At 37.4% G+C, this 13042-nt stretch overlaps 2 protein-coding genes across 2 annotated transcripts; both read right to left on the bottom strand.

Moving 5' to 3' along the window:
- Nucleotides 1-2003: 2003 nt before the first annotated feature.
- On the bottom strand, nucleotides 2004-7212 carry LOC111465025 (lysophospholipid acyltransferase 1-like). Its single transcript, XM_023109277.1, has 8 exons — nucleotides 6783-7212; nucleotides 4334-4389; nucleotides 4023-4240; nucleotides 3520-3928; nucleotides 2773-2858; nucleotides 2597-2660; nucleotides 2384-2502; nucleotides 2004-2311 (listed from the first exon to the last, which is right to left on the bottom strand). The coding sequence occupies exons 1-8, from the start codon at nucleotides 7082-7084 to the stop codon at nucleotides 2174-2176; spliced, it is 1392 nt and encodes a 463-aa protein (XP_022965045.1). The 5' UTR covers nucleotides 7085-7212; the 3' UTR covers nucleotides 2004-2173.
- A 3355-nt stretch (nucleotides 7213-10567) lies between these two features.
- On the bottom strand, nucleotides 10568-12821 carry LOC111465086 (F-box protein PP2-A12-like). Its single transcript, XM_023109371.1, has 3 exons — nucleotides 12181-12821; nucleotides 11980-12098; nucleotides 10568-11198 (listed from the first exon to the last, which is right to left on the bottom strand). The coding sequence occupies exons 1-3, from the start codon at nucleotides 12505-12507 to the stop codon at nucleotides 10778-10780; spliced, it is 867 nt and encodes a 288-aa protein (XP_022965139.1). The 5' UTR covers nucleotides 12508-12821; the 3' UTR covers nucleotides 10568-10777.
- Between the last annotated feature and the right edge of the window lie 221 nt (nucleotides 12822-13042).

The following is a 13042-nucleotide window of genomic DNA, read 5'->3' as shown; positions in this document are numbered from 1 at the left end:
TAAAATATCTAAATCATTTTTCTAAATTCATTCCTAAAATCTCTATATCATTTTTCTAAATTTATTTCTAAAATCTTAAATCCTTGACCTACGATAGTGATATATTTTAACACCTTTTTAGTTTCTAAACTCCCAAATTTCAGATCTTGTGAGTGAAGAGGGAGCAACATTACCGGAAGCAAGAAGCGCAAAACACTCACCTTATGTTTGCATTATGTCGTCCATCGTCACTTTTGCAGCATGGTTCGTTCGTTCTTGGCGTCAGGTTCGTGGGTTTGGTCTCGCCTGAAACTTCCAGTTCTTTCTCTCTCATTTTCTCTTTGTATTTCTCTCTTGCATGTAATTTGTGAGAGCGTGGCTGAGGGCGTATGGCATTCCATGGGGGTTGGGAGGGCGTGTGTCTGAGTGAGGTGCAAGAATTTCGGTGCTCGTCAGAATTTTTGCGAGTCGCCAGCAACAACGCGATATATATATACATACACACACATTATCGTTACACATTGTTTCTAAATTGTGTTTGATAGTAAAACATAAATTAAAATATATATATCAATATTATTTCATACTGCTTTGATCATACCATCCAAACATGGTTTGTTATAATATTTTTTTTATACAAAATAATCATTTAAAACATTATAAAATAATGTCATAGACTAATCCGTTTAAAAAAAATTAAAACAATACAAAAGAAATATAAAATAAACCAAAGTAAATATAAAAAATATCAAGGTTAACGTAAAATTTATGAAATTAAATACAACTATCATATACATGTGTCATGATCTGTGATATTGTCATCAAGGATACAAGGGTGTCTTGGCTTTTAAAAAAAAATATATAAATATTAAAGAACTACATCAATCCCTAAAAATGTAGTTTAGATACTAGTAATCACCAATAAAAATATAAAAAAATAAAAAATAAAATAATAAAAGGAAAAAAATAGATTTTTTTTATTTTTTATTTTTTACAATTTTAAAGTAAAAATTGAAAATACCTTGATGTACACTCGTTGAATTAAAAATATCTTTTGGATTAACCCGAAATTTTGAGTTTATTAAGTTTGTAACTCGAGAAATATGAATATATTTCACAAAACCCAACTCTCTATTTTCAAGTTGGGTTAGGTTAGATGGTTTAAGCTAAGATTATTTTTATAAAAAATCTTATTTATTTATGTAACCTTAATAACTAAAATGTCATAAAATTCAAATATCAAATATTCACGGGTCACAATCATCACCAACATAGTTAAAAACGTCAAATATTCTTGATTTTTGTAATAACCTTTAAAGTAGGATTGGGTTAGATTGTATCCCTATTTTTCAACAATTCCAGTTGACTCGACAAAAATAAATGTAAATCTTGAACCAATACAAAATCTGCTTTCTAAAAATTTGACACGCGCACCATTTTGTTATTTTCGATGTAATCCATTTAGTTGTTTCTTTATTACTTTGTCATAAAAAAAATGTCCATAAAAACAAAAGAAAATTTCATACAAACCGCTATTAGTAACTAAAACATAATCAACGACCTTACCTTATTTAACAAATATTGTGGTGGTTAATAAAGTATATTTGGAGATATTAAGGTTGTTTATCATGCTGGTTTTTAAATAAAAAGAAAATAAATATTGATTCATTACCATTATTAACAACTTGGAGAGCTCATAACCTGAAGATCAACCAAACCGAATAAACATAATGATACGTAAATGATGAGTTAATACGCTAATGATACGTTGAAAATTTTGGTTATAATTTTAAGGAACGAAACATTGCAGATTACCAAATTAGTAGGGATGAAGATATTTTTATCTATTTCTTATGTCTTATTTCTTGTGAACGAATCTTAATTAGTTGATTCATTTATGATCCCTTGAAACACATACCCATTTCGTACGTAACATCATTCCTTTAACGAACGAGTCTAAGTCGTGCCAAACTAAAGTTGAAGTCGTCTAAGAGACTAAATGTATTTTTTACCTTACTAATGAATTAAGCATCAAGGCAAGCATTTTCCACAATAACTCAACAAACAACTCAAAATTATCCTTCTCAATGGCTTCAACTCAAAAGAATCCATCACACAATCATTCAACAAATGTTCTCCCACACTCATTCTAAAGTTATTCAGAAACCCATGAAAAGGATCAAGCTGTCTTACCTTACTGATCTTTTCTAGCTTTCGATCTAGCTGGTGCGGGTTTAATAATCGAACCAAGTACGATGAGCGTGATGGGAATGACGGTTCCAATGTAGTACACGCTTCCATACGAGGCAAGTGTCTCGTGCAAGCTCAAGACCTGCCCAAAACATTATAGCATCAGAAGCTTATAAGCACGACGAGAGCGAGCAAACAAGCGAAAGAGACGTACCATGAACCCAACACAGGAGTAGTTCAGAACCAAAACTGTGTAAGTAAAGTTCAGAAATCCGAGTATACTTTTGAGGAAAGCCATGGATGGAGGAATAGCTTGTTGCCATCTGTAGATAACTGCTCGATCGGTCGTACCGAGGTCAAGGAAACAACGAAAAGAGTTACATAATTGAAGACGGGACAGTATATTAACAGTTTGGCCATTGCATACCTCTCGAACCAGCAATCATCACAGCGGACTGGACAAAGAAGATGATGTATCCAGGATACAGACCCTATATTTTTTTCGGGTGATCAGAAAAGCAAGTCGATGTCGGAACACAAAAATAACCAGAGATTTTGAATGAGTACAAGATTAAAAGCAGTAATGTCTTTCATGATACTCACATGCCAAACAGCACTGACTGTTTGCGTAGCCAGCAGCTGAAAGAACCCAGGTTTCCTCCCCTTTTGAACAAGCCTTTCATAAACATCTACACCAGCAAGAAACAGCAATGAGATCATTTTACAAGTGAAATGCTTAAATGTAACGGCTCAAGCCCACCGCTAATAGATATTATCCTCTTTAGGCTTTCCCTGGGAAAACACATCTCCTAGGGAAAGGTTTTTACACCCTTGTAAAGAATGTTTCGTTCTCCTCCCCAACCGATGTGAGGTCTCACAATTCACCCCCTTCGAGCCCCAGCGTCCTCGCTGGCACTCATTTCTTTCTCCAATAGATGTGGGACCTCATGATCCACCCCCTTCAGGGCCCAACATCCTCGCTAGCACTCGTACCCTTCTCCAATCGATGTGGGACCACCCAGTCCACCCCCCTTCGGGGCCCAACGTCCTTGCTAGCACACTGCCTCGTGTCCACCCTTCTTCGGGGTTCAGCCTCCTCGCTGGCACATCGCCCAGTGTCTGGCTCTAATACTATTTATAACGCCCCAAGCCCACCGCTAGCAGATATTGTGTTATTTGGATTTTCTCTTTCGAGTTTCCCCTCAAGGTTTTTAAAACGCGTCTACTAAAGAGAGGTTTCCACACCCTTATAAAGGGTGTTTCGTTTTCCTCCCCAACCGATGTGGAATCTCAGATTAAAGCTAACGAAACAGTGTAGATGTGTAAACCTCGAGCTGGAAACAAACTCACAATGACGAAGCCACGTGCTGATTTGAATATTCCATTTAAGAGGAATTTCAACTGCACTCTTCACAAACTCGAGACCAAGAATGTCAACGTTCTTTGCACGGTCCCAGCGCGGTTTAGGCGGAGAAGATTTCGTCCAACCACTGAAACCTAAGCCAGAAATAATGATGGAGGCCTCTGAAATTGACCAGATGAAGTAATATTTCCAGCGTGCCGTGAAGCCTGCCATATATTGGTACCCGAGACGCTTCCAGAATGGCCAATCATGGTAGACAGGATCGATAAAACGGGACAATGGAAACTGCGGTACGAGGTATAAATACAAGCCCATACAAAAAGCAGCTTGGAAAAGAGCTCTAATTGTTGCACAATATGGTGATGGAGATGGGTTTTGTTCATCATGCTTCCAAATCTGAAAAAGAACCAAGATGACAAAATTCGACATAAGAACATCGTTCCGGAAGTTCGGGGGTAAAACGATCAAAGCAGAAGAAGAAAGGACATACCCCATTTCCATCAGTCCACTCAAGATAATCCTTCATTTCAAAAACAGGACCAGCAAAGTGGCTGCCACAGCAGAGGCAGTAACCAACGTACTCGATTAACGATGGTAACTTAATCAATCGATTTTTCTTTTGAGCCTCACTTAAACCTTCTTTTAACAACCCATCATTATAGTTTATCGAACATGAAATGACTTTCAGTGTCAACACCATCAAGGCCCCTGAACAATATAGTGGAAAGAATGTCACAGTAACGACACGCTTGAATTGTAATGAAAAAAAAAGAAGACGTGGAGTCGATCGAGTGATCTTACCAGTTGCATCAATACCTCCTTCCTTCCAAGCGTCCCCACTCATGTAATATACATGGCTACACATGTTTACAAATAGTCAAGAATTCTGGAATCAAAAGCACAATCTCAAGAATCTGAAAGATCTTTATGATGCAAATGGATTTGAAACACAATCAATAATCAAATGCTAGATTTTTAGTGCCTCAAGGGAGATAACTCAACATTAGATATGATATCTAGGATCATTTTCTTTACAAAACACGCTAACAGATTCCGAGACAAATCTTCAAAAAAATTTGCAGAATGGTGATGGTAAAATTAGATTATAAGTATATCAAATAAAAAAACCAACAATCCTGCATTTTGTGCATGTTCTGCTGCTCGCCCGGCAACTGTCGTGGCCGATCATTCGGCTCTCGCTGCTTTCTCTAACCTCCTATGGACTTCTTCCCCTGTAACTAGCTTTTAAGTTCAACTCCTCCTCATTTCAGTTGTGTTCAAGTTTCATTTGGAGATAAGGGCTATGCTAAATGGATTAGCAACATTCGTAAGAATCTGATTGTAACGGCCCAAGCCCACCACTAGCAGATATTGTCTTCTTTGGGTTTTCCCTTTCGGGCTTCCCCTCAAGGTTTTTAAAACACATCCTACTAGGGAGAGGTCTCCACATCCTTATAAAGAATGTTTCGTTCTCCTCCCCAACCGATGTAGGATCTCACAATCCACCCCACTTCGGAGCCCAGTGTCCTTGTTGGCACTCGTTGCCTTCTTCAATTGATGTGGGACCCCACAATCCACCCCCTTTGGGGCCAGCGTCCTTACTGGCACATTGCTCGGTGTCTAGCTCTGATACATTAGTAACGGTCTAAGCCCACCACTAGTAAATATTGTACTATTTGGGTCTTCCCTTTCGAGCTTCACCTCGAGGTTTTTAAAACGCGTTTACTAGAGAGAGGTTTCCATATCCTTATAAAGAATGTTTCATTCTCCTCCCCAACCGATATGGGATCTCACAATCTACCCCACTTCGGAGCCCAGTGTCTTCACCGGCACTCGTTCCCTTCCCCAATTGATGTGGGACCCCCCAATCCACCCCCCTTTGGGGCCCAGCGTCTTTACTGGCACATTGCTCGGTGTCTGTCTCTGATACTATTAGTAACGGCCCAAGCTCACCGCTAGCAGATATTGTTCTCTTTGGGCCTTCCCTTTAAGATTTTTAAAACACGTCTGCTAAGAAGAAGTTACCACACCCTTATAAAGAATATTTCGTTTTCCTCCCTAGAAGCAATATCATTTTTAGAATACTCAAAAAGGATGATGCTTTGGGTATAAACACTTCAAGCATTGAAAACTCGATGGCCGAAATTTATGTACACAATAATCAAGGAAGAAAATGTTGTATCATAGTTCCAAGAAGTTTGACAACATAGACATTTCTAAGCACGGTTCCTCCTCAAAGGCCTCGTCCAAAGAAACAACGGTGGAAGTCCATTTCATCCCCTCAAAGGAAATTGAGTAGCGATGCCTCTATCGATCCCGAAAACATATAATGTAGCCAGACTTTCGAAAAGAGGAGGAGCTTTTCAGCTAAGGAAACATTATAATTGTTTCAAAATTGTGTTTTAACTATGACTTTCAACAAAGTCATAAACTCTATTTCTGCTTGTAATCCTTTCCATGCTTACAAATCTCTTCGAAGAGTCAACAATCCTAATCCGTCGTAACGACTTTATCTTAATAAGCATCGACTTACCATTCTAGCTATCAGATTATCCCCAGCAAACATGAAAAGCAAATTCAGGGCCAAGAATTTAGCTTTATCAGTGCCATAACTATACCAACACAAAAAGACCAAACGAATTCCTACCTAAAATTTAAGCTCACGAAAACTAAAAGACTAAAGGAACTTAGCACAGTTGTAGCAACGTGAGATCCCATATCGGTCGGGGAGGAGAACTCCTTTATAAGAGTGTGGAAACCTCTCCCTAGTAGACGCATTCTAAAAACCATGAGGGAAAACCCAAAAGGGAAAGCCTAAAAAGGACAATATCTGTCAGCGGTAGGCTTGGGCTGTTACAAGTCATCTCCAGCACAAACGTTCTTAATTTCCAAACAATTAATTCTACAAGGACTATAATTTTCCTGCTTACATCGAACAACCCGTTCGATAAAAAACCGAGTACCGAGCTCAAACTTATGTTACATCTTCCTACAAGTCAAAATCATAGTCAACCAAAGCCCAGAAGACAAACACAATCTGAGCTGCATGACAGAATTACAAGAACAGAACATTATCCCAAGTTCAATTTCCACCAGATTCAACACAAATTAAAGTGAGACAACAATAATTCGAAGAATGAAAAACAATAGAAATTACAATCAGATTGTTGAATTCAAGAACCCTATCAATAAGTCGAATAACAAACCCAATTGAATCGAATAACAAAAGAAACGCCCAATAATCGCTTACCATCCAATGAGATAACCAAAGCCGAGCAAGAAGGTAATTAAGCCGCAATGGCGACGGAAGAGGAGCATCGAAGCATAACCCAGGAACATGGGGACCAATAAATGGAGGTTGGAAGAGAACCCAAATGAGAGACAAGAGAGAAGCACACCGGAGAGGGCGGAATAGAGGTGCTTGGTGGAACGACCTGGAATAAGCCGCCATAGAAAGCTGACCGGAATGGTGGCGACGAAACAGAGAAGGAACCGGAGAACTGGGACCGAGACGCCGATTGAGGCGGCTAAGGATTCCATCTCCAGGCCCATCGAAGGCGTTGCTCTGGATTTGGTCTGTTTCGGAGTTAACGAAGTGTTTTCTTTGATTTACAGTGCAAAATCTCAACTACGCCGCCTTCTTGTACGTGCCTTCCGATCATATGGCTCCATCACCGTGAATTTTGTGCCCATTTAGTTTCCACTTTTCAAAAATTAACTCGTTTTTTTTTTTTTTTTCTTTTTGCGAAATTACAACAAATATAATATTTTTGTAAACATATGCAATCCTATCGCGTGTATTTACTATATTTAGATTTGCAGTTTGTCTTGATCATCCCATTTTATGTAGCCATTTGAATCTTCTGTTTAAGAACTAGTTGCTTGATTCTACGCCTTCAAAATCGAGGCAAATTTTGAGTCTTATTCTCTTGAGTTGATTCCTTATCATTTTAAGTTGATTTCTTACTCTCTTGAATTCACTCTTTTCCATATATAATAATTAGATGAGTAGTTCATTAAGTGTTGATTTAGGAACTTGAATAATAGAGCCTCACTATAACACTAGATTCGTAGTTTAGAAAGTCAGGTTGAGAAGATGAATCCATGAGCTTGAAATTCAGGTCATATGGCCCCACACCAATGTTGGATCCAGCAATCCAAAAACGAACGGCCCAAAATGTGTCATCGTGCATGGCCCACGACCCAAAGAAAATGTGTGCGCTCCAAAACCCACGTGCCAACCCGAGTCGGTCAGTTGCACTCCGCACACGTGTGGAGTATATGAAAGCCAATTCTCAAGCCGCGACTCAGTTGTCGACTTGGTCCAGTACTCTCAGATAGCACCTTAGCTTGACGGCTTAACAGTTCGACTTGTCTACTTATACAACTTGATATACATCTTTTGTATCGTTTCTTACATTCTCTCGAAGCTATTTTTAACCTTATTGAAGCCATTTAAGGTCAACAAGACTTTTACTTAAACTAAATATTTTTTAGATAAAATTTAGTAGTAATCAATATGTTCAGCTAAACTAAGTTTAACAATATGTCCTAAGAGTATACGGATTTTACCACATGTTCGTGATATGAGCTTGTAGCAACCATTCATATGCGTGCATGAAGATCTCGAACTTGTCGGTTTAGCACGATCTATAGATTTCTTGATTTCTCGATATTTATAGTTATTATTATGTATATCTAATCTCGCATAGAGCTTATTAAAAGTAATAAACGATAAATTAACTAATACATATTAAATTTATTCATGATTTATAATAATAATGAAAACTTGGAAGGAAGAACTACATTAATATATCAATAACGATATTTTAATATGAATAGAATACATTATTTAATAATGAAAATTTTGGTCTAGGGGATAACGATCAAAGACCATTATTAATAATATTAGTCTATTATTTACTCAAAAAAAAAAATATATATATTAATTAATGTTGGTAGCCAATTTAATATCAAATAATATATTCAGAAGTATTCTCTCTAAATTAGAGGTATTTATATAGTTTGATAGTCCGATCATCTCAGACTAATCAATCTAAACCATAAAGATTTTTTTTTTTTCGATTTGGATTGAGCTGATTTTTTTGAAATTGAAAATTTTGGATTAGTTCATGAGTTGTCATTTTTTTACGGGTATGATTTTTTTAAAATAATTTTTAAAACAAGAACTAGACAACCCATCCAACCCAACCTGAAAATAGAGGATTGGGTTGGGTTGGGCTTGAACTCTCTTCGGGTTTATCAGGTCATCAATCCAATCAATCGGAAATTATAGGTTGGTCCAAAAGTTGACCAAAATTGTTGACTTTAGACCGAGTCAACCCTCACACTGATTAGGTCTTGTAAGTTATTGGGCTTAGGATTGGGCCTTCTTTCTGGTAAATAGGTCTGCTGAGCTAATAAAGTTCTTGGGGTTGTATTTTTTGGTAGTTTATTTTAAATTGAAATTAACCAAACCATGTAAACCGAACCATTGAACCCCAACCAAACCAAACCGAACCGGAAATGGTTCGTTGGTTCTTCAACCTCTTGCTAACCAACAGCAACTTGCTGAACCAAACCATTGATGATGTAACTTATTCCTCAATGAATTTAAATTTAACAGCAACGTGGATTGGATTGGGTTGGGTTGGGTTAGATCAATCCAAAATTTTGATTCATCAGATTGGTAACTCGAGCAACCCAACACTCTATTTTTGGATTAGGTCGGGTTGTCGAGTTGTTTTTTTAAATTATTTAAAAAATCTAAATAATCTATCTCAAATATGAAATATTAACAAGTCACACTGCATTACTAACATTAGTTACTATTATGAAATTATATACACTCTTCAACTTTCCGACAGAGTATATGAAATTTGAATTAAGATATAAAGTTAGTTATAGAATATATTTTATAGAGCGGTAATCCATTCTGTTTTTTTAGGATTTTGTTAGTAGTATATTTTAAATAACGAAGATCAGGTTAAATATTTTTAATCTCCATAATAATCGTTAAAAGTAGGGTAGTATAGGGTTAAGTTGAAACCCTATTTTCGGGTTGGTTGGGTTAACCCAATCCCAACCATAAAAGTATAATTCAACCAAACGTTTCTTATTTGGGTTGAGAAGTTGGAGATGGTTCAATTCTCTCTCGGACAATATGAGCATCTATATGATATGATCTCATGTGAATCATAAATTTCGATAAAATAGAAACTTTTAAAAAGGTTTGAATATAAATAAACAATTTTGGATGTTGAGATGTTTTAGAGTGGACTGATATTCCACATTCATTACAATGAAAGCCACACAATAAAGAATCAATTTCTTTAAAATAAATAAATAAACAAATAAAAAAAAGGTAACGTCATCATCAACCACATGTTCTTAAATATCTAGTTATATGGGTCATACACACTGATATTATGGTTATGACATTCTCGTATGACATGGTAACATGTTACTATCCTCAAAGCGCTCTCATTTGGATGTGGTTATGATTATTATTGGAATGTGTTAAATTTTCAAGATTATGAATCACAAATAGAGGTCTGTGTACGATATTTCTTTTAATAAAATAATTAAAGTTAAAGGTAAAAATAAAAAAAAGAACAAAATGTAGCTAGAAACTTTAGTACCATGCAACATCGCTACTAGTTATGCACATATCTATTGCCATCCAATTCACATCTACAAAAATGTCTGAAATGACATTCCACTTTGATTTTAGACAAAGTGACAAAACTGGTACAGGACCGATGTCAGCTCGTACCATAAGATGTTAGGTTAAATCTCGTGACGAACACAAACCTCGTGTTTAATTACCAACCGTTGAAATTAGAACTCTAAACAAACTATCAGTGACAAAGTAAAATGACAAAATTGGTACATAGCTATCGATAGCTCGTACCACAAGGTATTGGGTTAAATCTCGTAACGAGCACAAACCTCATGTCTAAGCCAATCGTTAAAGTCAAAACCATAAGCAAACTGACAGTGATAAATCGAAAGAATGAAAATGAAGTGAAATCATCATCGAATCTAAAATTAAAATATCAAACAATTATCGAACAAAAACGATAAATATTCCCTCGTTTCCAACCCAAACTACTATAGGCTTACCAAAAAACAAAGCCAATCATCATTTGAGAAGCTATCATCAAAAATATAATCTTCTTCTCTCTTACTCACCTATGTTTTTTTACACATTTTCTAACTACAACAAAATGCAGACCGAACGAGTCAACGACACTGGGATATCTGTTCGTACTCGACCGGGCAGATCATCACTGCATCTAAACACAGCCCGCCTTTCGTGTGCGTGCAGTCGATCTGAGTCATAGAGAATTTGACCCTTGTCGATTCATTTCGAGCATCGACATTGAAGTTACCTGCACGATACAGAGTCCATTTCCCAGATTCCACTAAATAGCATCGAGTTTTAGCATGCTGACCATCTGAAGTCCAAAGCTGGAATTGCACAGGCTTTATGTTCCAACCATGAACGTGCTCGAGGTTACAGATTCGACGCCCAAACCTCTTCGATGTCCGACCCAATTGTAACCTGAAGTATAGACTGTAACTTCCCGGTGGAAACGGAAAGTCGACCTCTCCACCAACTTCAAACCACCATACTTGCTGAAGATATGCAACAGTGTGGAATCTAAGCAAGAAAATGAAAAAATCGATATCAGTTCGTTCCCTCTCAACGATGCAGACGACAAAATCACAGAGTTCACTGATTACACTAACTTATATACATCCTTTCAGTTCCATCAGCCTCAAAAGATCTTCAAATATCAATGAGTTGATCAAGAACACAACTGAAACCGATACCAATACGCATAAAAGATTGTTTTTCGACACAATTTATGTGCAAAACGCTTTGATAAGCATTCCATAACTATAGCGCTTTGATAAGCTTGCCCACAACGTTTTTAAAACGCGTCTATTAGGGAGAGGTTTCCCCGCTTTTATAAATAATGTTTTATTCTCCTCCCCAACCGATATGGGTTCTCACAATCCACCCTCCTTCGGGCCCCAACGTCATCGCTGGCACACTACCTCGTGTCCACCCTCCTTCAAGGCTCAGCTTGCCCAAGCCCATCGCATCGCTAGCAGATATTGTCCTTTTCGGGCTTTCCCTTCAAGGTTTTTAAAACGCTACTACTACGGAGAGGTTTCTACACCCTTATAATGAATGTTTGGTTCTCCTCCCCAACTATACGTTTTGGAGGCAGACATATTTCCCACATGAATCCAGGGAAGAACTTATATCCAAAACAAATCATTGTTCTTACCAAACTTGGAATAATTCTGTTAATATAGAACAACAAGATCCATTCAACCATGTTCCATGAATTCAGCAAGCAAAAACTCAAACAATAATGATAAGAACAAGCATAGATTGATTCAAAATATTCATTCCAATGAATCTGACTGACCTCGATTCTTCAGTGGAGATGCGATTCCAATACCTCCGATCATCAATCCCAGTAATCCTCAAATCCATGGAAGAAATCGATAAACAAACACCACCAGAATGTTTATCCAGCCAAACTTTCTGAAACGAGAGCGAAAACAAAATCAACAATGCAGAAGAGAAACCAACGAAATCAAAGCCCTAATTTCGAAATTAAGTTTACCTTATTTCCACCATCCAATGGATTCTGTTGACAAAGCTTCGTATAAATCTCTCTTTTACTCATAATCTGAACAAAATCACCAAACAATCGTTGAACAAGAACCCTATAATTAGACGGCAATTTGGAATCCCAAACGAAATCAGCCCAGGAAGCCCCACGAAAGGCCCGATTCAACCTCGCAAGTCTACAAATCTCCACCGGACTCAAATGCCCCAAAACATCCGCCACGCAGTTCTCCGGCAAGTCCCCGAGGCCGGGATACGGCGGTGGCGACGGTGGGTGAGAGCCATTACGGAGGCAAAAAAACGAAGAGAAATTAAGACCCATTAGAGAAGGAAGAAGATCATGAGAGAAAAATCAAAAGGGGTTGATTGAATACGAAAAAAAGAGAGAATTAAGGAGATGGGTTGCTTGGATTCGTCGGTTTTTTGAGAAAACAAGAATCAAGCGGGTGTTTGTTTAGTGAGAAAGTGAAGGAAAACAGCGAGGAATGATGATTATTGTAGATATTTGGGGTTTGGGGATTAAAAATCGAAGTGGGCGGAGGAATTTGAAGGCGGAATCGAATCTTTTTTGCTCCAAAACCTCAAATATTTATATATCTAAAATCCATGGCTGCTTCTCCTTGCCGCTATTTGCGTCCATTGGTTCCGCTTTAATCAGGATAAGGATCCTTATTATTCACTCTCATCTTATTTTCCATTTCTATAATCTCTAATTACAAACAATTTGCTCCAAAATCTATGACGTGGATCCATCTCCCGCCCCAACCCCCAACCCCTTTTTTATAACTAAGGGAAGGATCGATTCTTCAAACTCCTCTTTTTCCTTTTTTTTTTTTTTTTTTTTTTAACTCAACCAA

The sequence above is a fragment of the Cucurbita maxima genome, unplaced genomic scaffold (assembly GCF_002738345.1).
Source record: "Cucurbita maxima cultivar Rimu unplaced genomic scaffold, Cmax_1.0 Cma_Scf00028, whole genome shotgun sequence".
Lineage (NCBI taxonomy): Eukaryota > Viridiplantae > Streptophyta > Magnoliopsida > Cucurbitales > Cucurbitaceae > Cucurbita > Cucurbita maxima.
The sequence above is the reverse complement of the archived record's forward strand: the minus strand, read 5'-3'. Positions and strand labels throughout refer to the sequence as shown.

Coding starts and splice junctions, on each gene's coding strand:
- LOC111465025 (XM_023109277.1), bottom strand. CDS start 7,084: ATGGGCCTGGAGATGGAATCCTTAGCCGCCTCAATCGGCGTCTCGGTC. Junction 3,929..4,022: donor AGTGGACTGATGGAAATGGG/GTATGTCCTTTC, acceptor GTTCTTTTTCAG/ATTTGGAAGCATGATGAACA. Junction 2,661..2,772: donor CAGTCAGTGCTGTTTGGCAT/GTGAGTATCATG, acceptor AAAAAAATATAG/GGTCTGTATCCTGGATACAT.
- LOC111465086 (XM_023109371.1), bottom strand. CDS start 12,507: ATGGGTCTTAATTTCTCTTCGTTTTTTTGCCTCCGTAATGGCTCTCAC. Junction 12,099..12,180: donor CATTGGATGGTGGAAATAAG/GTAAACTTAATT, acceptor CTCTCGTTTCAG/AAAGTTTGGCTGGATAAACA. Junction 11,199..11,979: donor ATCTCCACTGAAGAATCGAG/GTCAGTCAGATT, acceptor TTTCTTGCTTAG/ATTCCACACTGTTGCATATC.